At 41.3% G+C, this 25,253-nt stretch overlaps 1 protein-coding gene across 1 annotated transcript in view; it reads right to left on the bottom strand.

Moving 5' to 3' along the window:
- Window positions 1-25,253, bottom strand: part of LOC127028973 (myocyte-specific enhancer factor 2C-like) — a 159,410-nt gene that overhangs the window by 59,210 nt on the left and 74,947 nt on the right. The window contains exon 3 of the mRNA XM_050914651.1: window positions 23,093-23,296. Coding sequence (XP_050770608.1) covers window positions 23,093-23,296 — 204 coding nt within the window. The remainder of the gene's footprint in view (window positions 1-23,092; window positions 23,297-25,253) is intronic.

The raw sequence follows: 25,253 nt of genomic DNA, 5'->3' as shown, positions 1-25,253 counted from the left end.
GGTAGGGGAAGGGCTCCTGCTCCTGGGCTACGACTGCACCAAGGCCTAACAGTGGGGTCAGCAATTGCCTCCTTAATCACAGTATATAAGGAGAATGGAAGAGAATATGGAGAAGCAGGTGTGTCTTCCTCTGTAGGGTTGGGAAGGGGGTCAGGGTCTGGTTGTGGCCAAAAATGTCCCATCCCAATTATCATTCTTATCATCGTCCTGGTAGATAGCAGCCCTAACTTGGGCTGTTGTACTGGAATGATCTCTCTGGGCCTTGAGGGCCCACTGTGCCAAGGGAGCTAACTTACACTCATCCATCTCGACTCCTTGCTTAACTTCTCCTGCCTGCTCGAGGGCACCATGCAGCCTGGTAATTTCAGCCCAGGCAGTGTCTAGGGCACAACTCAGGAGGCCAATCAAGGTGTCAAGGGACAGGGCATCACTAATTCGCATGGACTCTCTGTGGAATGATGTTGGCGTGAGCTGGATCAGATGGCATCCTTAACTTTCACCAAGCTTTGAAATGATGGACTAGCTCCTCTATTTACAAATGGCAATGATATTCTTTGTCCCCAGAGATCAACACAGCTGCAATTGAATGGGCATAGGTGAGGGAAGGGAGCTACACAATCATTATTACCAGAAAACCCATAGTAAGAGCAATATGAGAAGTTGAGGGGGAATGTTTTGCAGCCTCCCTGAATCTTTTCCTCCCCCTCATTCCCAAATCCTTGTCTGCTGCATTCATAAGACTGTGCCTGGGTGAAAGAAGATGGACCTTGTCCTCAGCTCACTCGCAATGCCCTAAAGCTCTGTGACTGACTACTTAGCACTCATGTGAACCAGTGGTGGATCACTTCTGTGGTTTGTAGAGGTTCAGGAATGCACTGCCATCTTTCAAATGTTCAGAGGAAGAAAGGCAAGGCAATGCAACTAATGTCTTGCAGCAGTCTCCAATAAGTGACTGGATTCCCTCACAACATAGTAATCTATTTTTATTTTCATAAATGTTTATTTTTATAACCTTGGAAAGCAGGTACAATAAATCAGAGTTAGAATTGCTGCCATATCAGACCAAAAAGAAGCAATCTCTATTTTCACCAAAAATCCAAAGACCAAATTTAACAAAATCATGCTGGTATTCTACCCCAAATTAACTTTAGCCCTAACAGAGTAGAGACTAAATTTTATTTTGCAAAACCCACCAATCCCATGTATTTGGCTGGTACCTTGGCTGACATGGCTACCCTAGCTCACTAGTCCAACCTCCTCCTTCCTGCCCTGCCCCCAACATCCTGCTTCAATGAGTTGGGATAAGGTTAGGCAACAGAAATGTCTACAAGAGTGCTGCAGTCAGAGGCACATCTCCTAGCTTTGTGAGCAGTAGAACTAATACCTGGTTTCCTATGGATTGCATTTTGGGATAAAGTGCAATGTCCAGAGAAGTTTTCCTGTTGCTGGGTCTCTTGGGATTTCTCCTGCACCCTACCCATCTTTCGGTGTGTCCTGGTTTCGGCTAGGACAGAGTTAATTTTCTTCCTAGTAGCTGGTACAGTGCTGTGTTTTGGATTTAGTAGGAAAAGAATGTTGATAACACACTGATGTTTCCAGTTGTTGCTAAGTAGTGTTTATACTAAGTCAAGGATTTTTTCAGCTTCTCCTGCCCAGCCAGCAAGAAGGCTGGAGGGGCACAAGAAGCTGGGAGGGGACACCGCCAGGACAGCTGACCCAAACTGGCCAAAGGGCTATTCCATACCATATGACATCATGCCCAGTATATAAACTGGGGGAGCTGGCTGGGAGGGGGGATCACGGCTCGGGAACTAACTGGGCATCGGTCAACGAGTGGTGAGCAATTGCACTGTGCACCACTTGCTTTGTATAGTTTAATTCTTTTAGTATTGCTATTGTCATATTATTATTATTATCATTATCATTGTTTTTCATTCCTTTCTGTCCTATTAAACTGTCTTTATCTCAACTCACGAGGTTTTTTTTTTCCTGATTCTCTCCCCATCCCAGGGGTGGGGGGGCAGTGAGCGAGCGGCTGCGTGGTGCTTAGTTGCCGGCTGGGGTTAAACCACGACAGTCCTTTTTGGCGCCCAACGTGGGGCTCGACGGGTTGAGATAACGACAAATCTGACTGGAATGTGTTAGAACAAATTTGTTATAAACATTCATTATATTAGTTCAATAGTTGCTGGTCACAATGTTGATGTATTCGCTCTCAAAGTTGGTGCGCTTGTTCTTAAAGGTGCGTTATGTGATACCTTACTTGCAGTATATGCTCCCTGCTGTGCTGTTTATCACCCGTGGGAACTGGGCCAGAGTTATCATGGTGTTCTACTTTGTAACACTGGCTTACAATACGATAGCATTGCTGGTCGTGAAACTAATCTGGTATTCGTACTCAGCATTGCCGTCACCTCCGTACTTCGGGAGCCGTCTATCAGAAACTATTAATAATTACACCTTGTACCTTTTCTCCTCGGAGAGCCAAGCCACGGGGGAGACACCTTTCTTCAGCTTCCCCTTCTCCTCCAGGCAAATTACAGTAGCTCTTGAGAATTTTGAATATCCTTGGGATGTTCAAACCAGCATGTTCCTATTGTTATGTCTCCTGAATGTGTTCCAGGTCTTGTTTAAGGTTAAACAACTGTTTAAGAATACCTTTCGGAAATCTGCCCCGAGGCTTAATAACCATGGGTGGCATGGCATGTGGGAGAACATGGGCAGGTATCTAGAGAACTTCTCACCTCCAATGGTTTGGAACTTCACTCCCGAACAACTACAGGACCCTGATAAAGTGATAGACTATCTGAAAGGAAAATGCTGTGGCTATTCCAAAGAGGCACAACTTATCGCACTGTGCTGGGCCCTGGCCAGTATCTACCAGACACTGCTCGATACTGTGCAGCACCCTCAGGGGGAAGGGAGGGAAAACAGACCAACAGATACTGCGGCTACTCCAACCCCTGCGACAGGCACAGCGGCTACTGCAACCCCAGCGACAGGCAAGGTGGCTACTCCAGCCCCCACAACAGACACTGCGGCTACTACAACCCCTGCGACAGGCGCTGTGGCTATTCCAACCCCTGCGACAGGCGCTGCGGCTGAACCAGAGAACCAACCTGTGCCGGTATCAGTCGCCCCTATACAGAAGAAGAAATATACAAAAAAATCAGTTCGTTTAACGAAGGATGAAGATGAACCAGGGCCATCACGAGAACAGGAGGAAGAGGCAGAACCAGAGGTAATCACCCGATCCCTATCCCTGAGTGAGCTGCGGGATATGCGAAAAGATTTCAGCTGTCGTCCAGGCGAGCACATTATCACCTGGCTGCTCCGATGCTGGGACAATGGGGCTAGTAGCCTGGAATTAGAGGGTAGGGAAGCCAAGCAGCTAGGATCCCTTGCTAGGGAAGGGGGCATTGATAAGGCGATTGGAAAAGGGACACAAGCCCTCAGCCTCTGGAGGCGACTCCTGTCAGGTGTGAAGGAAAGGTATCCCTTCAAGGAAGATGTCATATGTCACCCAGGCAAGTAGACCACCATGGAGAGAGGTATCCAGTACCTGAGGGAATTAGCCGTGCTAGAGATGATTTATTATGACCCGGACAGTTCACAATTACCCAGAGATCCAGATGAAGTCCACTACACACGACCCATGTGGCGGAAGTTTGTAACGGAGCGCACCATCATCGTATGCCAACCCATTGGCAGTACTGACCTGGAAAGACGAAGAGGCACCGACAGTGGATGAAATGGCTCGCCAACTCCGGCAATATGAAGAAAATCTCTCTTCCTCCCTACGAGCCTGTGTCTCGGCTGTGGAAAAACTGTCCGAAAAGTCCAAAGAACTGATCGAACTGATCAAAAATTCCTACTCCCCACCTGTACAGACCAATATCTCAGCTATTAGGAGTGAGTGTTCCTCTGATCAAGAGAGAGAATATAGAAGGTATACACCACGGGGTACCCTGTGGTTTTACCTGCGTGACCACGGAGAGGACATGAGGAAGTGGGAGAGAAAACCTACCTCGGTCCTAGATGCACGGGTACGTGAATTGAAAGGAAAAACAACCAGAAAAGGGGATTCTTCCAGGAAAGATGCCGCTCCGGTTTCCAGACAGAGTAGAAGGGCTTCTGACCCTCTTGAAGGGACCTCTAAGTCATTTTTACAAGAAGTGAGTAACAAATACTCTGACCAGGATTAGAGGGGCCCTGCCTCCAGCCAGGTGGAGGAAAGGGACAACCGGGTTTATTGGACTGTGTGGATCCGATGGCCTGGCACATCAGACCCACAGGAGTACAAGGCTCTAGTGGACACCGGGGCACAGTGTACCCTAATGCCATCAAGCTATAAAGGGGCAGAACCCATCTGTATTTCTGGGGTGACAGGGGGATCCCAACAGCTCACTGTATTGGAGGCTGAAGTGAGCCTAACTGGGAATGAGTGGCAGAAACACCCCATTGTGACTGGCCCAGAGGCCAAAGGGGTATCAGTGGGATTTTGGTATAGCTGCCTTGGAGACAGAGGGAATTGAACAGTTGTCCACCTTACCTGGTCTCTTGGAGGACCCTTCGGTTGTGGGGTTGCTGAGGGTCGAAGAACAACAGGTGCCGATCGCTACCACAACAGTGCACCAGCGGCAATATCGCACCAGCCGAGACTCCCTGATTCCCATCCATACGCTGATTCATCGACTGGAGAGCCAAGGAGTAATCAGCAGGACTCGCTCACCCTTTAACAGCCCCATATGGCCAGTGCGAAAGTCTAATGGAGAGCGGAGACTAACAGTAGACTATCGTGGCCTGAATGAAGTCACGCCACCGCTGAGTGCTGCTGTGCCAGACATGCTAGAACTTCAATATGAACTGGAGTCAAAGGCAGCCAAGTGGTACGCCACAAGGGATATTGCTAATGCATTTTTCTCAATCCCTTTGGCAGCAGAGTGCCGGCCACAGTTTGCTTTCGCTTGGAGGGGCGTCCAGTACACCTGGAATCGACCGCCCCAGGGGTGGAAACACAGCCCCACCATTTGCCATGGACTAATCCAAAATGCACTAGAAAAAGGTGGAGCTCCAGAACACCTGCAGTACATTGATGACATCATCGTATGGAGCAACACAGCAGAAGAAGTTTTTGAGAAAGGGGAGAAAATAATCCAAATCCTTCTGAAAGCCGGTTTTGCCATAAAACAGAGTAAGGTGAAGGGACCTGCACAGGAGATTCAGTTTTTAGGAATAAAATGGCAAGATGGACGTCGTCACATCCCAATGGATGTGATCAACAAAATAGCAGCTATGTCCCCACCGACTAATAAAAAGGAAACGCAAGCTTTCTTAGGGGTTGTGGGTTTTTGGAGAATGCATATTCCAAATTATAGTATGATTGTAAGCCCTCTCTATCAAGTGACCTGGAAGAAGAACGATTTCAAATGGGGCCCTGAGCAACAACAAGCCTTTGAACAGATTAAACGGGAGACAGTTCATGCAGTAGCCCTTGGGCCGGTCCGGGCAGGACCAGGTGTTAAAAATGTGCTCTACACCGCAGCCGGGGAGAATGACCCTACCTGGAGTCTCTGGCAGAAAGCACCCGGGGAGACCCGAGGCCGACCTCTAGGGTTTTGGAGTCGGGGATATCGAGGATCTGAGGCCTGCTATACTCCAACTGAAAAGGAGATATTAGCAGCATATGAAGGAGTTCGAGCTGCTTCAGAAGTGGTTGGTACTGAAACACAGCTCCTCTTAGCACCCCGACTGCCGGTGCTGGACTGGATGGTCAAAGGGAAGGTCCCTTCTACACATCATGCAACTGATGCTACGTGGAGTAAGTGGGTTGCACTGATCACACAATGAAGTCGAATAGGAAACCCCAGTCGCCCAGGAATCCTGGAAGTGATCACAGACTGGCCAGAAGGCAAAGATGTTGGAATATCAGCAGAGGAGGAGATGACGCGTGCTGAAGAGGCCCCACTGTATAATGAACTGCCAGAAAATGAGAGGCAATATGCCCTGTTCACTGATGGGTCCTGTCGCATTGTGGGAAAGCATCGGAGGTGGAAGGCGGCTGTATGGAGTCCTATAGGACAAGTTGCAGAAACTGCAGAAGGAGAAGGTGAATCGAGTCAGTCTGCAGAGGTGAAAGCCATCCAGCTGGCTTTAGACATTGCTGAACGAGAAAAATGGCCAATACTTTATCTCTATACTGACTCATGGATGGTGGCAAATGCTCTGTGGGGGTGGTTGCAGCAATGGAAGCAGAGTAACTGGCAATGCGGGGGTAAACCCATCTGGGCTGCCCCATTGTGGCAAGGTATTGCTGCCCGGCTAGAGACCCTGGTTGTGAAAGTATGTCATGTAGATGCCCACGTACCCAAGAGCCGGGCCACTGAAGAACATCAAAACAATCAACAGGTAGACAAGGCTGCTAGGATTGAAGTAGCTCAGGTGGATCTGGATTGGCAGCATAAGGGTGAATTATTCATGGCTCGGTGGGCCCACGACACCTCAGGCCATCAGGGAAGAGAGGCAACATATAGATGGGCTCGTGATTGAGGGGTGGACCTGACCATGGACACTATCGCACAGGTCATCCATGAATGTGAAACATGCGCTGCAATTAAGCAAGCCAAGCGGTTAAAGCCTCTTTGGTATGGGGGACGATGGCTGAAATAGAAATATGGGGAGGCCTGGCAGATTGACTATATCACACTCCCACAAACCCGCCAAGGCAAGCGCCACGTGCTTACAATGGTGGAAGCAACCACCGGCTGGCTGGGAACATATCCCGTGCCCCATGCCACCGCCCGGAACACTATCCTGGGCCTCGAGAAGCAAGTCTTATGGCGACACGGTACCCCAGAAAGAATTGAGTCAGACAACGGGACTCATTTCCGGAACAACCTCATAGACACCTGGGCCAAAGAGCACGGCACTGAGTGGGTGTATCACATCCCCTGCCATGCACCAGCCTCCGGGAAAATCGAGCGATACCATGGGTTGTTAAAGACTACATTGAGAGCAATGGGTGGTGGGACCTTCAAACATTGGGATACACATCTAGCAAAGGCCACCTGGTTAGTCAACACTAGAGGATCTGCCAATCGGGCTGGCCCTGCCCAATCAGAACTTTTACGTACTGTAGAAGGGGATAAAGTCCCTGTGGTGCACATGAAGAATATGCTAGGGAAGACAGTCTGGGTTACTCCTGCCTCAGGCAAAGGCAAACCCATTCGTGGGATTGCTTTTGCTCAAGGACCTGGGTGCACTTGGTGGGTGATGTGGAAGGATGGGGAAGTCCGATGTGTGCCTCAAGGGGATTTGAATTTAGGTGAGAACCAATAGATTAAATTGTATGATATTAATTGCTATATAACCCTGCCATTGTATGTCATCATTATTGTAATTGTTATGTGCTATATTAATGGTATTACAGTAAAAGGTACTTAGATTAATGAAGAATGAAGTTTGATAAAACTGAGTGAAGTGCAGTAGTGATGAAAGATGTGACAAACAAATCTTGTAAAATCCTGACTGATTTCAATGGGCCCAGGCTTTCACCCAGCGCTTAAAGAAGTAAAAGGGACCAACAATGTCCCAAATAACCAAAATTTCAATGAAAATCAGTAATATTACAAGATCCTTTCTGTGAAAAGACCAAGGAGCATATAAGAAATGGGCATATAAGAATTTCTCCAGTTCAGAACTGCATAATTTTGTTGGGTCTAGTCTGTGCAAATGGGTTCACAGTCCTGAGGTTTGCCTGGAATTTCTCATCAATGTGAAACTTTCAAATAAACTACAGCAAAGCTTACTTACTCTGTTTCCAAAGGTTGGCAAGATTCCTATTTCTGCCTGGGATATTGTGCTGGTTTTAGCTGGGATAGAGTTAAATTTCTTTGTAGTAGCTTGTATGGGGCTACTGTTACGTGTGATGGAGCCCTGCTTTCCTGGAGATGGCTGAACACCTGCCTGCCCATGGGAAGTAGTGAATGAATTCCTTGTTTTGCTTTGCTTGCGTGCGCGGCTTTTGCTTTCCCTATTAAACTGTCTTTATCTCAACCCACACGTTCTTCTTACTTTTACCGTTCCAATTCTCTCCCTCATCCCAGTGTGGGGGAGTGAGCAAGCGGCTGTGTGGGGCTTTGCTGCCTATTGAGGTTAAGCCATGACAAATATGCTAGGTCACAAGACCCCATAATAAAATAGCAGGAATGGATGAGTACTTCTTTCATCCCTGCTACTGAATTGGTCATGCAGATCAGTAGGAAGCGGACTTCTCTGTAGAACATTTAGTCAGCTCTTTTGCTGCATCACTTTCAGTGAAGGAAGAGGTGGAATTAAGAACATTTCTCCCATGAAAAAGACTGTACAGAAGGAGTGGGAGGATTTCTCAGATTTCTTGAAGGGAGGGGAATACAAAATTTAGTCTGTGGGAGAGATGAGAGATTTCTATAACCATTAGAGATGTAGTGTTTTGCTTTGTACTGGATCTGGCTGGGATGGAGTTTATTTTCTTCATAGCAGCCTGTATGGTGCTGTGTTTTGGATTTGTGACTAAAAGAGTGTTGATAACACACCAATGTTTTAGTTATTGCTGAGCAGTGCTTGCACAGCATTGAGGTTTTTTTTTTTCCCCACTCTGTCCTCCCAGCGAGTAGGCTGAGGGTACACCAGAAGTTGGGAGGGGACACAGCCCGGACAGCTGACCCCAACTGACCAAAGGGATATTCCAGACCATATGATGTCATGCTCAGCATATAAAGCTGGGGGAAAGAAGGAGGAAGTGGGAGACATTCAGAGTTATGGCGTTCATCTTCCCAAGTAACCATTACATGTGCTGAGGCCCTGCTTTCCAGGAAGTGGCTAAACATCTGCCTGCTAATGGGAAATAGTGAATGAATTCCTTATTTTGCTTTGCTTGTGCGTGCAGCTTTCCTTCACTTATTGATCTGTCTTTATCTCAACCCACGAGTTTTCAGCTTTTGCTCTTTCGATTCTCTCCCCCATCCCGCTGGGGGTGAGTGAGTGACTGGGTGGGTGCTTAGCTGCTGGCCGGGGTCAACCCATCACACACCTCAAGTCCAAGCCCAGGACCATCATACTTTTGTTTAGACTATAGCATAAAAAAGTCTGTGTAACTTCAGAAGTGAATCCCTCATGGGCATTGTCATCAGATGAGTTTAGTTCTAGAAAATAAACTCCTTACTATTGATGTAGGTCAAGTCAGATTTGTCAAATGTTGGTTTCTGCAGAGGTCCTAACAATTCAAGGGTTCTGCTGATGAAGACAATTAGTCAGAACCCCCTATACCTGCCAACATTTGAAAGCTATAAAGGAATACATCTAGGAACAAAGAAATGAGAGCACACCTTTTTACTCTTTTAAGCCACATTTGGAATAGAAACAATTTTTAAAGGGACAGGGTAGGAAAATGGTCAACAAGGAGTGTTCCATTTTAGCTACATTGCTTTGATGAATATCCAAGAGCTTACACTGAAGCCATAAACCATAAACATTCCACACCCTGCTGCAAGGGCCTTGCAGTAGGAAAGGACTATGGAATAGGTCCAATAAAGGATTTAGGGACTTAGAAAGCTTGATTTGGCAATACTTAATATTTAGGCACCTGACCTCCAGGGTGGAATTCATACTGTGCTGGGATTTGAGGCTTCCTATACAGGACACAGGAAGAGTTTGGTACTACAGAACAGGATTTAAATCTAGCAGCATGTTAAGTTGTGAGTGACTCAGATCAAGCAAATGGGGTTTCAGAAATCCCATCCCTCATCAAAAGTTACACTGCTTGTCCAGGGCTGCAGAGACACCTTCATCCACGTGGGATTCAGAGCACACTGTCCCCTCCTACAACTAATCTTTCAGAGACTTAAGGAAGAGTTACTCTTTTCTTTTAAGAAACAACTAGTGGTTAGAAATCTGTTACAAAACTGGAAACATAGGTTCTGTTTCTTCCTCAAACTGAATGGGTTCAAATCCATACCTCCCGTATTCCTATAAGGGATAGGATTTACCCAACTTCCCATGCTGTAGACAGTTCTAGATAGGTCAAGTCTCCACGCTTCCTGGTAACATCGTGCTTTTGTGCATTAAAGAATGAAGCATTCATTGGGTCAGAGTAACAGAACTCAATAGGAGACAGAGCTCTGTGGCTTGTTACAGCATTTTTGTTTGAGGGAAGGATCTGTTGAAATCTGATTTCTGCTCCAAAGGTTGTGTTTGCATTTTGCATTAAACAGACTTTCATTAAAATGCAGAAATAATTCTTTAAGAAAAGAATAAAACTGATGTTTCTGTGCTTTTGATAGTATACAAATACTGACTCTATTTTGTGAAAAGCTTGATCCTATCTTTGTGCATTGCATTAAGCATACTTGGAAAACACTTGCCACAGATATCTCCCCTAGGACTGAGAGTTCCCAGATCTTTGGGGCTTAAAGAAGGAAAAGGCTCTCCATTTTGGGCTAGATTGAGTTAGTCCTGAGTAAGCACAGAAGTACAGGCACCTAAGAATCTTTAAGATCAAATAGCAAGGTCTCTCACCAAGTTCATGTGCCTCCAGATTAGCCTTTTGGATAAATGACCTTAGTTGTCACATTTTAAAGCTTATGTTTAGTTACTTTTGTAAAACACTTTCAGATATAGAATGGAAAGTACTGAGTGTAATTATGAATTTTTATTCAGAAGTTAAACAATATATGTGGGATGAGGGAAAATTTACACCTGAGAAGGCAAGCTTCTTTTCATATAGGCTACAAAAATACAGAATAAATGCTAAAGCACATACTTTAACTCCTGGAAACAAAAGTGTAAAGCTTCCATTTTATTGATATCAGCTTGAACATGCTAGAAGTATGTATTAATCAAGCCTTGGATTATAACAGTGAAAGTATAAATTATGTGGTTTTATGCTTGGTCATGTTATAGCCATGATTCTATTGTATTTAGCTAAATATACTTTAAACACCATACATTCCATTAGGAACTGCTTCTTTGTCAAGATTTTGATCTCTTTTGAATCAATCTATAGCAGCTGTGTGTTGTTTAAAATACTCTTATTGACTCTTCTATAATTTGCTTTCTTTGAACAGCTTATGTGCAGTAACATTTGATCAAAGACATAAATGTATACTTTAACAACCCAAAGTAAAGTGCGTGCACATTTTTATAACAGTGCACTATAAAATGTAATTATAGTTGTCTATAGAACACACAGGATGATATAAATAAATAGATGTGAGATTTTTTAATGCAAGTCTATCCAATATATCACAGATTTTTCCCTCTAACACCAGTCTCTATCATGCAAAAGTATTAATGAACCACTTAGAATAAAGATGATGCACTCTTTTAATAGTATATTTACTCATTCATTAACTAGCAACCATATATAAAAACACCCATAGCAAAATTAAGTAAGGAAAGCAAAACAACCTCAAGTTGTAGGTTTATAAAATATATCATAAAGAACATGTTGATTTAAACCTCTTTTAAAGGCTTTTTTTAATTCAAAGAACAATGGATATTTAAGATTTAACTACCATAGACATTCAACAGTTCTGGACTATGGACATTAATTCACAACTGACCACTAGATTTGTGATTATTAAAAATGTAGACCAAGAAAGCATATGTGTTTGAAGTATTGATTACTACAAAAGGTTGTAGAAGCTGTAGAAATTGATGTCTGTGCTAGGAATCCTAACCAGAGGGTTTTGAAGTCAAACTGACTTCAAAATGACCATTCTGGGCTTTAAATCAGGGTTCTAATTAAACCTGAATGGTGGACTTTACATATCAGAGCTTTTTAGCATTTTAATATCAGAGGACTCTTTTACTTAATAAAACTATGAGCAGTGGCTAAGGGCCCATATCTGGAAACACTTATACACTAAAAAAACTTTACTCGTGTAAGTGTATGAAGAACTGTGCATTACTCAGTGCTGTGCAATCCTCAACACTGGTTTGACTGAGAAAAGTTGACAGCTTATGGGATCCCAATGTAACAAAATATCTTGGGGAAAGTTCAGTACTTTGTTGGGCAAGTTGGGTAACTTCAGTACAAGTTGGGCAAGTTCAGTACTTTGCATTAAAGATAGTTGTGAGGTAGCAAAAGATATGGTATTTCTACACTTGTGATTAATATTACTGTGTAAGAATTCAGGTGAATAATCACATTTTGTATTTACCTTACAAAGCAGGGATGTCAGTGATGAAAATGAAAAATGGGTTTGCTCACAAAATCCTTTGTCTCTAGACCATAGCTATAAGTAGCTCACTATCTATGTTGAAAATGGTAATGCAGGGTAGTGTGTCCTATTTTTCCATGCTTGCAGTGAAGATACAATATGGAAAGTCATCCTTGATAATTACTAATGCACCATACAGACACAATTACACCATGTACTGCATAAAGGAATCACTTGTGGTCTGCCTCCAATACGAGTAGTATTGGGAGTAGGGAGCCAACATGCAAGAAGGCAAAATGCTTTACAAGGAGGAAGGAGACTAGAGAGTCGATGTACCCAAATACAAGGACCTTGATTCTTTTTGGAGTGATTGAAGTCCCCTTCCATCAATTGTAGTCCTTTGTCTCCAGAGCCTTATCACAAACAGCATTACAGGAACTGAACAAAACAATACTGAGGCCCAAATAACCCTGTGAACTGTGCTGACATTTCCTCATCCTGCTGCTTGTTGCTGTGTTTGACCAGGTTGTTCAGATTTAAAAAGAAAAAAAAAACCCAACAACCAACCAACTCCATACAGAACAACAACAAACATTCCTGTTTTAAATAACATGCTCAACCCTTCCTGGTGTCTTTTCTCCCTTCTAGTATTACTGATACCTCACACTATGATGATAATGATGATGTGATATAAAAACCTCAGTAGCACAAAATGAGATGGACTCTCTAAAATGACAGCTTTCCAAATGAAAAGTTTATGCTTTGAAAAGTTGTCAGCAGATTTATTTTTAAGTTAATTAGATCCTTCCTATTTGCATTCCCCCTACCCCCTTGCCCAAATGTAAGTTTTGGATAAATGGATAATTAAAAGTAAGAAACTTAACTCTTATATGTATTTCAGGAAGTGTTCCACAGCTAAAAAGTTTGATTTCTCAGTAAAATAAATCAGCTGTCTACTCATTCACTTTTACTACTCAGAATTAGAGTAATAATTTTTTCTTTCATAGTGATATGTGAAGTTTTGAGGGTATGATTAAAAGTGTGAAATCAGTCAAAAACATCTATTTTTTTCATTCATTCACACTAGATATATAACATTCATGGTATTTCTTAACAAGACATTGCAACCATTGCTCATCTGAAAAGAAATTTAAAAACATGGAAAGTCAGAAAAAAGGACCTTACGAAAGTCAGCTATTTTTGACAGTAAGACAGCTTCTGTGAAACAAAGCCTTGTCTTTCAGAAATTGTTTATGATCTATGAGAAAAAAAAATATCCTTGGACTAAAATGTTTATTGGCACCTAGAAGTCTGAAGAGAGCAAGTCAGGCCTGTGGTTTTTTGAGGGCACTTTATCATCGCCTGCATTCTCAAAGAGATTTGTGAATGAATAGAGCTGTATTACTCAGCCTTCTATTCCATGCCTATTACTCTCTATTTTCCTTGGTAAGACTGAGAGCCAAGCTATTTTTAGTTAGGCAGTTTTCTATTTTTAGACAAATATCAGTTAAGAAACATTTGTTAGGAAAAAAAAAAAGAAGAAAAACACAAGAGGGGGAAGGAATGAAGCTTCCCATCTCATATTGTGAAGCAAGCCCTTCAACCTCTAACTCCAGGCGTTTCAGCTGCTTCTAATCTTGGAAAAATAAAGAAAATTAAGACTTCAAGGATTTAAAAATAAACCTACCCTCTGGCAAACAGACTAAAATGCAACAAACTGTTACTATGTGAAACAGTGACTTCAAAACCAAAGAACATTCTCCAGTGGGATTGGGATAAAACTTTGGAGCTATTAAGTTATAAGAATGTTATACAGCCATATAAGATTTTTCCAGCTTCCCAGCCAGATATATAATTTTTTGGAGAAAGAAAGAGTCATCTGTGAAATAGACCTAGCTCTAAGAAATACATATTTGCATTCCCAGTCTGACAAAGAAAGGAATCATGAATAGAGTTTGAAACACACTTATATTCTGCACATATTCTTCACCTTTGTTCTCACAGTATTTTTATAACAATCTGGCCAAAACATTTTCTAAGATATTAAAGTATTTTAAAAATTATTACTAAGAACAGAAGAATAAAAAAAAAAAAAAGTGGGACCCTGACCAGTAGTAAGGATTGATCCTCAATCATTATAAACCAGGAAGTCAAAAACTTCCTCAAAATATACCCAAAAGCAGCTTTTGCTCTAAGTGCAAATGAACTGAATTTGTATCCATTCAACTTTTCTCTGTCCCTATTCTTTTCTTCCAGATCATGGAAAAATAAGCTATATCAGGTGAGCTACTTCACTTTCATTTGAGACACATTAAGATTACAAAATATGTTTTATGCCAACCAAATCCTTGTTGAAAATAAATCATAGTAAAAAACTGGCCCTTTTTGGAGAGAGAACAAAACAACGCAATTCATTATGCAACTTCCCCTTAGCTGTATGTCGTGGTTTAACCCCAGCCAGCAACTAAGCACCATGCAGCAGCTCACTCACTCCTCCCCCCCTCCCAGTGGGATGGGGAGGAGAATTGAAAAAAAGTAAAACTCGTGAGTTAAGAACAGTTTAATAACTAAAGTAAAATAAAATATTATACTAACAATAATAATAATAAAGTATAATAATAATAATAATTAAAAGGAATATAACAAAAAAAAGGAAAAAAAAGAAATAAAACCCAAGAAAAAAAACCAGTGATGCACAATACAATTGCTCACCACCCGCTGACTGATGCCCGAGCAGCAATCCACCCCTCCCGGCCAACTCCCCCCAGTTTATATACTGGGCATGACATTCCGTGGTATGGAATAGCCCTTTGGCTAGTTGGGGTCAGCTGCCCTGGCCATGCTCCCTCCCAGCTTCTTGCACACCTGCTTGCTGGCAGAGCATGGGAAACTGGAAAGTCCTTGGCTTAAGATAAGCGTTCCTTAGCAACAACTAAACCATCAGCGTGTTATCAACATCATTCTCACACTAAATCCAAAACCCAGCACTGTACCAGCTACTAAGAAGAAAATTAACTCTATCCCAGCCAAAACCAGGACACTGTATTTTTCACATACTGGATTAATTTGAAATACTTTCAAAATAAAAAAAGGTGTCAAAACTTGATCATCTACTTTTCTTCTTATAGGCTGTAAGGCATAAAAAGTCTATCAGTTAGGTGCACAACAGCAGGATGCTGTAAATTTATCAAGGAGAGCCTAAAAAACAACCTGTGGATAAAAAGATAGAGTCAAAATCTCATGTTTATAAGTGGGAGGAAACAAATAAATTGTTATCTACTGGATATAGTAAAGGGACTAATTTGTACAGTCCCACTGATGGGGACAGCAGTCTCATTGAGGGACTACTTTAGACAGAACAGAATTGCCTTCCACAATTTTCCAGGTTTGAAGGTTTTTTTGAGGTCTTGTAATAGCCAATATTTACTTAAAGCCCACATTTATGGAATAATGAGATTACTTAAGAACATCAGCTTTTGTTTTAAAAGGTGTATTTCTAAATTATTTTCTTGAAAATATGAAATTAAGATTGATAAAATGGAGAGTTTTAAAAATATTTCTGAAAATGGGATTTCCCCTCTCCCTCCCAAAGATCTTTTTCTACTAACCATGGTTAGGAAAAATGTAGAAAAGTTCACATGAGGATATTAGGTTACAAACACATCTTTTAAAGGCTCAAAACTCAGAAGACAAACAAAGACCAAAGGAATATTACAGAAATCCTCAAGATCTTGAAGCCGATACTATGATTCTGTCATATATGAGGTTAGCAATAATGGTTTGGCTAGTATTTATTAAAAATGAAACAAGAAACAAACATTTAAAAAGCCTAAATCATCATCCAAACAAAAGTCTTTGGCATGTTGATCTTGGCCAATCATCCCCTGGTCTGTGGAAACTGATAACAGCTTTTTTTTTTAACAAGCTGGTCTCCAACCGATTTACAAAGGAAATCAATATTGCTTTCCCTATTTTACAGACAAGGAAACTGAAGCATTAGGAGGAGATGTGACTTATCCAAGGTCACACAACAGCATTTGGCAAAGCTATTAATAAAATCTAAGTCTCATGAGTCCTAGTCCAGGGCACTATCCAATAGACTGTACTGTCTTCAGATCATGCTGAATAACCTTTCTTACATACAGGCTTACTTTCTATAATATCCAAGATCTTCAGCCCAAGGTATTTGAAATAATTCCGCTGATTTTAACAGCTGAAGAGCTGGCTTGATGTGTATTTCACAGCTTGTTTACATGCAGTATTATGTTATGATGACAAGAGAAGAAAATACTTGTGGGTTGACCCTGGCTGGATTCCAGGTGCCCACCAAAGCCGCTCTATCACTCCCCTCCTCAGCTGGACAGGGGAGAGAAAATATAACGAAAGGCTCATGGGTCGAGATAAGGACAGGGAGAGATCACTCACCAATTACCGTCACGGGCAAAACAGACTCGACTTGAGGAAAAAAATGAATTTAATTTATTACCAGTCAAATCAGAGTAGGATAATGAGAAAATAAAAACCAAATCTTAAATCACCTTCCCCCCACCCCTCCCTTCTTCCCAGGCTTAACTTTACTCCCGAATTCTCTACCTCCTCCCCCTCAGTGGCGCAGGGGGATGGGGAATGGGGGTTGTGGTCAGTTCATCACACGTTGTCTCTGCCGCTCCTTCCTCCTCAGGGGGAGGAGGACTCACACTCTTCCCCTGCTCCAGCGTGGGGTCCCTCCCACAGGAGACAGTCCTCCATGAACTTCTCCAATGTGGGTCCTTCCCACAGGCTGCAGTTCTTCACAAACTGCTCCAGCGTGGGTCCCATCCACAGGGTGCAGTCCTTCAGGAACAGACTGCTCCAGCATGGGTCAGCCTTGGCCAGCGGCGGGTCCGTCTTGGAGCCAGCTGGCACTGGCTATATCGGACATAGGGGAAGCTTCTAGCAGCTTCTCACAGAAGCATCCCCTGTAGCCCCCCTGCTACCAAAACCTTGCCACGCAAACCCAATACAATACTCTTATTACATTAAACAAACTACAACAGTTGCCTTACTTTGTCTGAAAGGAGTACATTTAGATAGTTATGGGGCTTATTTACTACAAATATGCAGATCTTAATTGATATGAAGAGGCTTTCAGAATCTAATTAACCTCCCAGCTAGTCATTAGCTCTGTGACCTTTAGAAATAATTGACAGAAGGAAATTTTCCCCCTTCATCTCATTCAGAACTTCCCCACCAAGTGACTAATCCTATATGTGCTATAGGACCCACAGCACACCTGTAAGAATTGAGTTTTGAGAGAGTGGAGAGGTGGGTGAAAGAGCATAGCATGCTTGATAAATATTGAGGTGAAAAAAACCAGAGTAAGACAATGCATAGCTGAGAAGCCAAATGAGGGTAAGGTTTTATTAAAGCAGGAAGATGTGACAGTGTATTGTAAGAACTGACATCTTTCTATGTGTAAAAGACCCCATGGGGGAGCTTGAACTCTTTCTAAGTGTAAAAATGATTTAGAAAAAAAGAAAAAAGAGAAAGAAAAGAGTAGTTGAAGTTAGATGCAAGGAAAAGATGGAGTCAAAGGCAAATAGCGAGAGAGAGATTTCAGAAAAAGAAAAGACACTGGGGTCACGGAGGAGTTCTTGTAAGACAACTGCAAAGATTGTAGACAGATGTGTGTGTATGTATGCAAAGTAGCAGTTTTAAGGACTGGAATTTCTAAAATTCAGAGATCTGCTGGGTGATCATCATTGAAACAGATTTATACATATAATGAAGCTCTGGTAGGAAAGAGAAAAGTGGAGGAAGTTCATGTTTTTCCTCTTTTTTCCCTACAAGCAATTAGCAGTATGGGAGACAGGAACTAAGGAGGTGGATGTGTGTGTGCCAGAAAATGGAAGAAATGGTTGATGGGATGAATTTGAAAGGGCTGACCTAGTTGGAGAATTTGAGTTCCATGTAGTGACCACTGAATCAGCAGAGGAATAGAAGCCAGTTGGAGAAAGGGGGAGAATAAGAGCAGCAGGGTCAAAGAAATTGGTGGACTGAATGCCTAAAAAGAGCTGAAAGATGAAGTGGTTACTGAGTTGTGGAGGAATGATTCATGCGCACACAGACAGAGCAAGGATCAGAGTGTCAGACTCAGTGTCTAAGAAACAGAATAAAAAACAGGGCTTAGTAAAAATTCACAAGAGTTCTGCTAAAGCCGAGACAGTACCTGATGCCGTGACGTGAAAGAAGTGACAGGGAAGAAGGGACAGTGAGAGAGAAAACAGGCAGGAAATTTCTCCTTAAATCAGCCAAAACTTAATGGTTTAGCTGAAGAACCACATTAGATTTCTGTAATATGGCTAGGATTTTAATTATATTTGCAGCCAAGATGCAAAATATTTCCCTGTATTCCTACTCTAAAATATGCCCCCTACAATCAAAGGGCAATGTCCTCTCTGAGCTCCTAAGTGGCAGGCTTACAGGGCTTTGGCACTGGATTCTATTCTCACAGTAGTGCGACAGTGAAATTTTACTGAAATAAGTTGTGTTATATTCACTTCTGTTTTATATAAACAAGAAGATCTGGCCTCATTATGTTAAATAACTGCAAAAAAGCATAATGCACTTACTTGTCAGTCATACAAGTCATACAGTCATACAAACTCCAACATTCATTCTCGGTCTCCATTTCCTCATTTCCATAAGAAACTTCTTGCCTAGTCCTATACAACTGTGCTGATAATGTTAAATGAGAGACCCATAAGATAAGTTTTTTCTATTAAAGCAGATAGCAACTGAAGGTATTGACACAATTCTAAGGACAGAATGAGACTATAGTTGTGAAAACAAATACTTCTGCACAAAAAACTGTGTACTAAATGCCACAGGAGTTTGTAATGAGAGAAAATCTAATCCCATTTTAACGTAAAGAATTGCAAATCTTTTAGCAATTACATGGCAGAATTTAAAATGACAGCTGCTAAATGTATTGGTATTTACATACAAAATTGGGAAGTTAGCATAAAGATGAATATAATATTTTTTCTCAGTGTCCGAAGGTATAGCAAGTACACCCTACACAGCTACTGTTATTCCTTAAAATAAGCTACTATATTCCAATATATTCAGTTTACATGTGTCAAGGTTTTGGTAGTGGGGGGGATGCAGGGGTGGCTTCTGTGAGAAGATGCCAGAAGCTGCCCCCATGTCGGATAGATACAGTTCCAGCTGGCTCCAAGATGGACCCGCCGCTGGCCAAGGCCGAGCCAGTCAGCAACAGTGGTAGTGCCTCTGTGATAACATATTTAAGAAAGGGGTAAAAAAATGCTGCGCAACAGCAGCTGGGAGAGAAGAGTGAGAATATGTGAGAGAAACAACTCTGCAGACACCAAGGTCAGTGAAGAAGGAGGGGGAGGAGGTGCTCCAGGTGCCAGAGCAGAGATTCCTCTGCAGCCTGTGGGGAAGACCATGGTGAGGCAGGCTGTCCCTCTGCAGCCCATGGAGAGGAGCCCATGCAGGAACAGTCTGTTCCTGAAGGACTGTACTCCGTGGAAAGGACCCATGCTGGAGCAGTTCATGAAGAACTGCAGCCTGTGGGAAGGACCCCACACTGGAGCAGGGGAAGAGCGTGAGGAGGAAGGAGCAAGAGAGACAAAGTGTTATGAACTGACCACAACCCCCATTCCCCTTCCCCTTGCACTGCTTGGGGGGGGTGGGGGGAAGGTAGAAGAGTCAGGAGTGAAGTTTGAGCCTAGGAAGAAGGGAGGGGTGGGGGGAAGGTATTTTTTAGGTTTGTTCTTATTTCTCATTATCCTACTCTGTTTAATTGGCAATAAATTAAATCAAGTTCCCCAAGTTGAGTCTGTTTTGCCTGTGATGGTAATTGTTGAGTGATCTCCCTGTCCTTATCTTGACCCACGAGCCTTTCGTTGTATTTTCTCCCCCTGTCCTGTTGAGGAGGGGGAGTGATAGAGCGGCTTGGTGGGCACCTGGTGGCTAGACAAGGTCAACCCACCAACATGTGCTTTTTAACTGAAGCATAGGTGAATGAGACTGTGGAGTGAGTGGTTTGGTGGGTAAGGACATAAAGACTTCAGTTTTAGGAATCCAGTTAACTCTAAACAGAAGTCTCAGAATGAATCTTTTTTTGCAGAACTAAGACATATCATAAAACCTCCACACAGATTTCAGTGAGACTTAGAATAATTGTCACTATTGCTTAGAATAGACAAACTTGAGTGCTGAATGCAAATTTTTTCTCCTTCAAGAGTGTGCATTGATTTTTAGTCACCAGTGGATGCTATAAGTGTATTTACTGGCTAATAGCTGAAACAGTTTCATCTGGTAGATAATTTTTATGAGCTGAAGAACTCAGAAATGCCAAACTGCATGTTGATCAATTCCATTTTGAATAAGACATCTGGAAAAGACAATTTCATATACATCACTAGGATAATCAGAAATATATACCTATAAATTGGATAGGACCAAGATAGCTTTTTTTAACTTGTAATAATACAAGTATTAAAATTAATTTTAAGTCATTTTCCATTGAAAAAAGAGTGTAATACTTATTAGATGTATGATACTTGGTGTCTTCTGCCACTTCAAATAATAAATTGTGGCTTGAAGGCTCATTCCTTCAGAAATGCTAAATATAATTAAGCTCGGTAAATAAACTGAAAATGCCTGATTAATAAAATTAACAATTTTAACTAAACCTACATGAAAATTCATGTAATCTTTACATTTGAATAGCAGTGGTTTAATTTGAAAGTAATTAACTACATATTAGGGATCTACACTTTTGATTTTCTTTAAATATAGATTGTTCAAAGAAGTTATACTACATTCTAATGACCACAGTAAAAAAAAGGTAACTAAATAGTTAATATTATGCAGAATGTGAATAGAAATTGAATTCTAAATTAAAGACCTTTATATGGTTGACAGTTGTTTTTCAAATTTTTATAAGGCCATCTAAAAAAGTTTTCTTTTGTTGATTGTGCAGAAATCTGTGAGCACAGCTATGCCCTTTTCTTCTGCTGAAATTTAGTTATATAGTTAAAAGCCATTTAGTTGAAAATGATCAGATTTAATAACACTGTCTGATCCTCAGCTGCTGTTGATTGCTCTGGAAGAACAAGATTAAAACTTGTAAGTGTGAAATGTAGCTGTCTGAAAACAGAAAAACCAGACTCCTTACAAGGAAAATATGTGCAATGTAGTCAGTTTAACTGATCAATTTAAATATTTAAATGTGTAGCAGATTTATATTCAGTACCTAAAAATATATCCAAACTACAAGAGCCAAGCCATCTCTCAGATTGCATACTTTTGTGGGCTTTTTTTCCCTATTATACTAGTAATTGTGATGTTAATTATCAAGTAAAGGCATGATAATTACATGTCTTTTTTGCTAATATGGGACTCTTGTTCAAAACCTACACACTGCACAAGTACTCCTTTAATCCTGAAACAGTACTGGCTTTGGTGTGTGTATTGGGAGCCTTGTGGAAGACATTCAGGGAGTTAGTGATCTTGAGCAGCCCATGTCTGCTCTATTGGGCCTTGTACTTAAGGCTTGAGTAGCCCGTATGTTAGCATGAGTAGCTGCTGTAAGGAAACCTGCCAGAATGCCCTGTGTTGGCCTGTGCTGTGCGCTGGTGGGTGTTATGACAGAGATAACATTCCAACCTGTCAGAAGAAGATATATGATTATGTTTGTTACACAAAATAAAAGGCACCACGGCATGGGAGAGAGGAGGAACCTCTCCACAGACAGGATTTGTGCAGCGTACTGGGGGAAAAATCCATCCAGGGTCTGTCCGATGCTGCATGAAAGCAGGGTTCCCAGTATCTGAAGGGACTTAAAATTTAATCACTATCTATATTCCTCTTTGTACTCTATCTCATTAAAACAACTTTTTTATTAAGCCATTTGTTGTCATGCTTTTCTTATTGAGATATGGAAATAACCCTGAGATCTCTCTCTCTCCCTCTCTCCCCCCCCACCCCAGTGCAGAACAGTGTGACTTAAGTATTTTGCATTACAGGCAGAATATTGAAAGCTGTAACAAAAAAATAATCAAATTACTTCATTCAGATTTGACAATACATATGGAAAAAACATATAAAATGCACTTCATTTGACCTTTTCTGCTTATTGTTAATTACTCAAATTAAATAATATTAATTTCAGTTACCTACTTTTATTTGGCTGCTTTTACAGGAGTGAAAAGAAAAGGGATGCCCACTGAATTTTGAGTGTACTCACAAAATTACACATCTGCTTGCAAAATTGCCTATCAGCCTGACCAAATTAGGCCACTGTTCATGCAGGAAAGGGATTTTGCAGGTACAGAGTGTTCTTTCTTAAAAATCTCAAAGTTACAACAAATAGATATTATTTAAAACTTTAGATTTTCACACAAGTTTCTTGAAAAATCATAGTACTCATGATCAAAAGTCTTCATTCATGTTATAAATCCCTTACCAGTCACCTACTCACCCATTTCCACAAGAAAGCCTTTAGGAAAGAATAAAAATATCACAGGAAGCTTTTCCTGCTAAGAATATTCTGTCTATGTACCACTAAAAGAGGACAGGGGATCATTTTGGGGACAGAATTTGTATTCTACAGAACAGAACATGGGCTGACCAGAGGTAACAGGACTAAACGTATTAGTACCATTTATGAGCAAATTTTCATTGATTTCTATATCTTTAAGAGAGGACCTCATCTTTCCAATACTTTTTAAAATTATACCATTAGATGTCTAATCTTAGGTGCTTTGAAACAATTTTTAAATATTGCTCGGAGTGTTTTGCTATTACAACAAGATCTTAATTGAGTACCTCTGTCTCAGAGCAAAGTCAAAAAAGAATCCTCACAAAATACAAAATCTTACCTCAACAATATCCGAATTTGTTCGACTCTCATGTTGCTCATTGTATTCCGTATATTTCAGCAACACTTTGTCCATATCAGTGCTGGCATACTGGAACAGTTTGTTGGTGCTGTTGAAGATGATCAGAGCAATCTCACAGTCACATAAGACACTAAGCTCATAAGCCTTCTTCATTACCCCAAATTTCCTCTTTGTAAATGTCACCTGGAAAAAAAAAAGAAAAAAGGTCCACATAATGTGTGACTGCTGTAGTCTTTGAGTTGAACAACTTTAGAAGAGTATAAATAAATAAAGATCCAAAATAGAATACAAGCAGCCATGTGAATGTGTTATGTAACTGAGGAAATATATGTAATTCTCATTGCACAAAACTCAAGCTACAAGTAAATAGTATGGGACATAGTAGCACTATGTAGTGTTTATGCTACTTTTGCCCTTCTCAAACACTCTGTTTATACTGCATACATCTTTCCCATCAATATTTTAAAACTGCACCTCAGTGTAAAAGAGATACAGTGTTCATATAAAAAACACAATAGTTTTGAAGAAATATCTAGTTGTACTGGATCTGGCTGGGATGGAATTAACTTTCTTCGTAGCAGCCTGTATGGTGCTGTGCTTTGCATTTGTGGCTAAAACACACCAATGTTTTGGCTATTGCTGAACAGTGCTTACACAGCATTAAGGCTTTCTCTCTTTCCCCCCTACCCTGAGCCAGTAGGCTGGGGGTGGACAAGCGGTTGGGAGGGGACACAGCCAGGACAGCTGATCCAAACTGACCAAAGGGATATTCCATACCATATGATGTCATGCTCAGCAACAAAAGCTCAGGGAAAGGAGGAGGAAGCCGGGATATTCATGATTACGGCATTTGTCTTCCCAAGTAACTGTTACGCGTTCTGAGGCCCTGCTTCCCAGGAAGTGGCTGGACATCTGCCTGCCAATGGGAAACAGTGAATGAATTCCTCTTTTTGCTTTGCTTGTGCTTACAGTTTTTACTTTTTTAATTAAACTGTCATTATCTCGTCCCATGAGTCTTTTTCCCTTCCTTCTATTTTTCTCCCCATCCCACAGGAGAGGGGAGTGAGCGAATGGCTGTGTGGGTATTTGGCTGCTGGTTGGGGTCAACCCACCACACTAGTGTTAGTAATTCAAATACATCTTATTTAACACTCAAGTTCTCATGTGAGAAATGAGAACTAAAGCAAGAATAAAGAACAAACACTAGATGGCCAGCAACAAATATCATCTTTGAAATAAGGTCTTACCATGTCAAAGTAGATGCTTAGAAATATGAACTGTCATTTTTAAGTACATGACTCTGGTCATATTATATAGGTAAAAATAGGGATGTGCTTAGAAATTCTTAATAAATCAACTATTGCCCTAAAACTTTATGCAAACCCTAAGCAGTATGTACATAACTATCATTTTCCAAAGGGACTGTTTTGACAAAGACCTGCACATCAAATAAATGTGGGTTTTTTTTAATGTCTGCACTAGCTTACAAGTTCCAATAAGATATGTAGCTTAGAGTAAGAAAACAGCATGAGATGTTTAAACTAATGATTGAATTTGTTTCCTCTTCTTCTTCCGTTTCTTCCTATATGCAATTTCCACTAAGTGTATACGACTGTGGGGTTTTTACATCTTTTTTCTTCTCCAGCAATTTTCAGTGACAAGATTTTTAAAGAAAAAATATGGCTTTGCTAAGTATATTATTAATCAAATGTAACATATAGTGAAGGTATTTGATATGGCAAGGACAGGTAGTCAGCCAAGTTGCCTAATCCCACACTTATTGCTATCAGTTCCTTAATAGTCTTAAGTAGTAGTACCTCTGCACTTGGTTTAATACTGAGGTAAGAAGATTCCTCTGTACATGATTCATATGGCTGCTGTTTTATCTTGTCACATTCCTAATGCAAGTTAATGCTAACTACAACCCCAGCCTACTTTAGAACCCCAGCAGGTCATGCCATGGAAAACATGATCTTTAAGTATTGCTAATCCCTACTTGCTAGTCCATCTCAAAGAAGATGAGGGTCTGCGCTGATACTCTGTACATTTATTCTCCAAAACCTATACTAAATGTTATTGCATTTATTGCCATTTCAATCTCTTTAGCCTCTCTGTCAACATATTGTTAAGAAAAGATTAA

Source organism: Gymnogyps californianus, unplaced genomic scaffold (genome assembly GCF_018139145.2).
Source record: "Gymnogyps californianus isolate 813 unplaced genomic scaffold, ASM1813914v2 HiC_scaffold_53, whole genome shotgun sequence".
In the NCBI taxonomy this organism is placed as follows: domain Eukaryota; kingdom Metazoa; phylum Chordata; class Aves; order Accipitriformes; family Cathartidae; genus Gymnogyps; species Gymnogyps californianus.
Note: the sequence above shows the minus strand (reverse complement) of the source record. Positions and strands in the feature narration are given on the sequence as shown.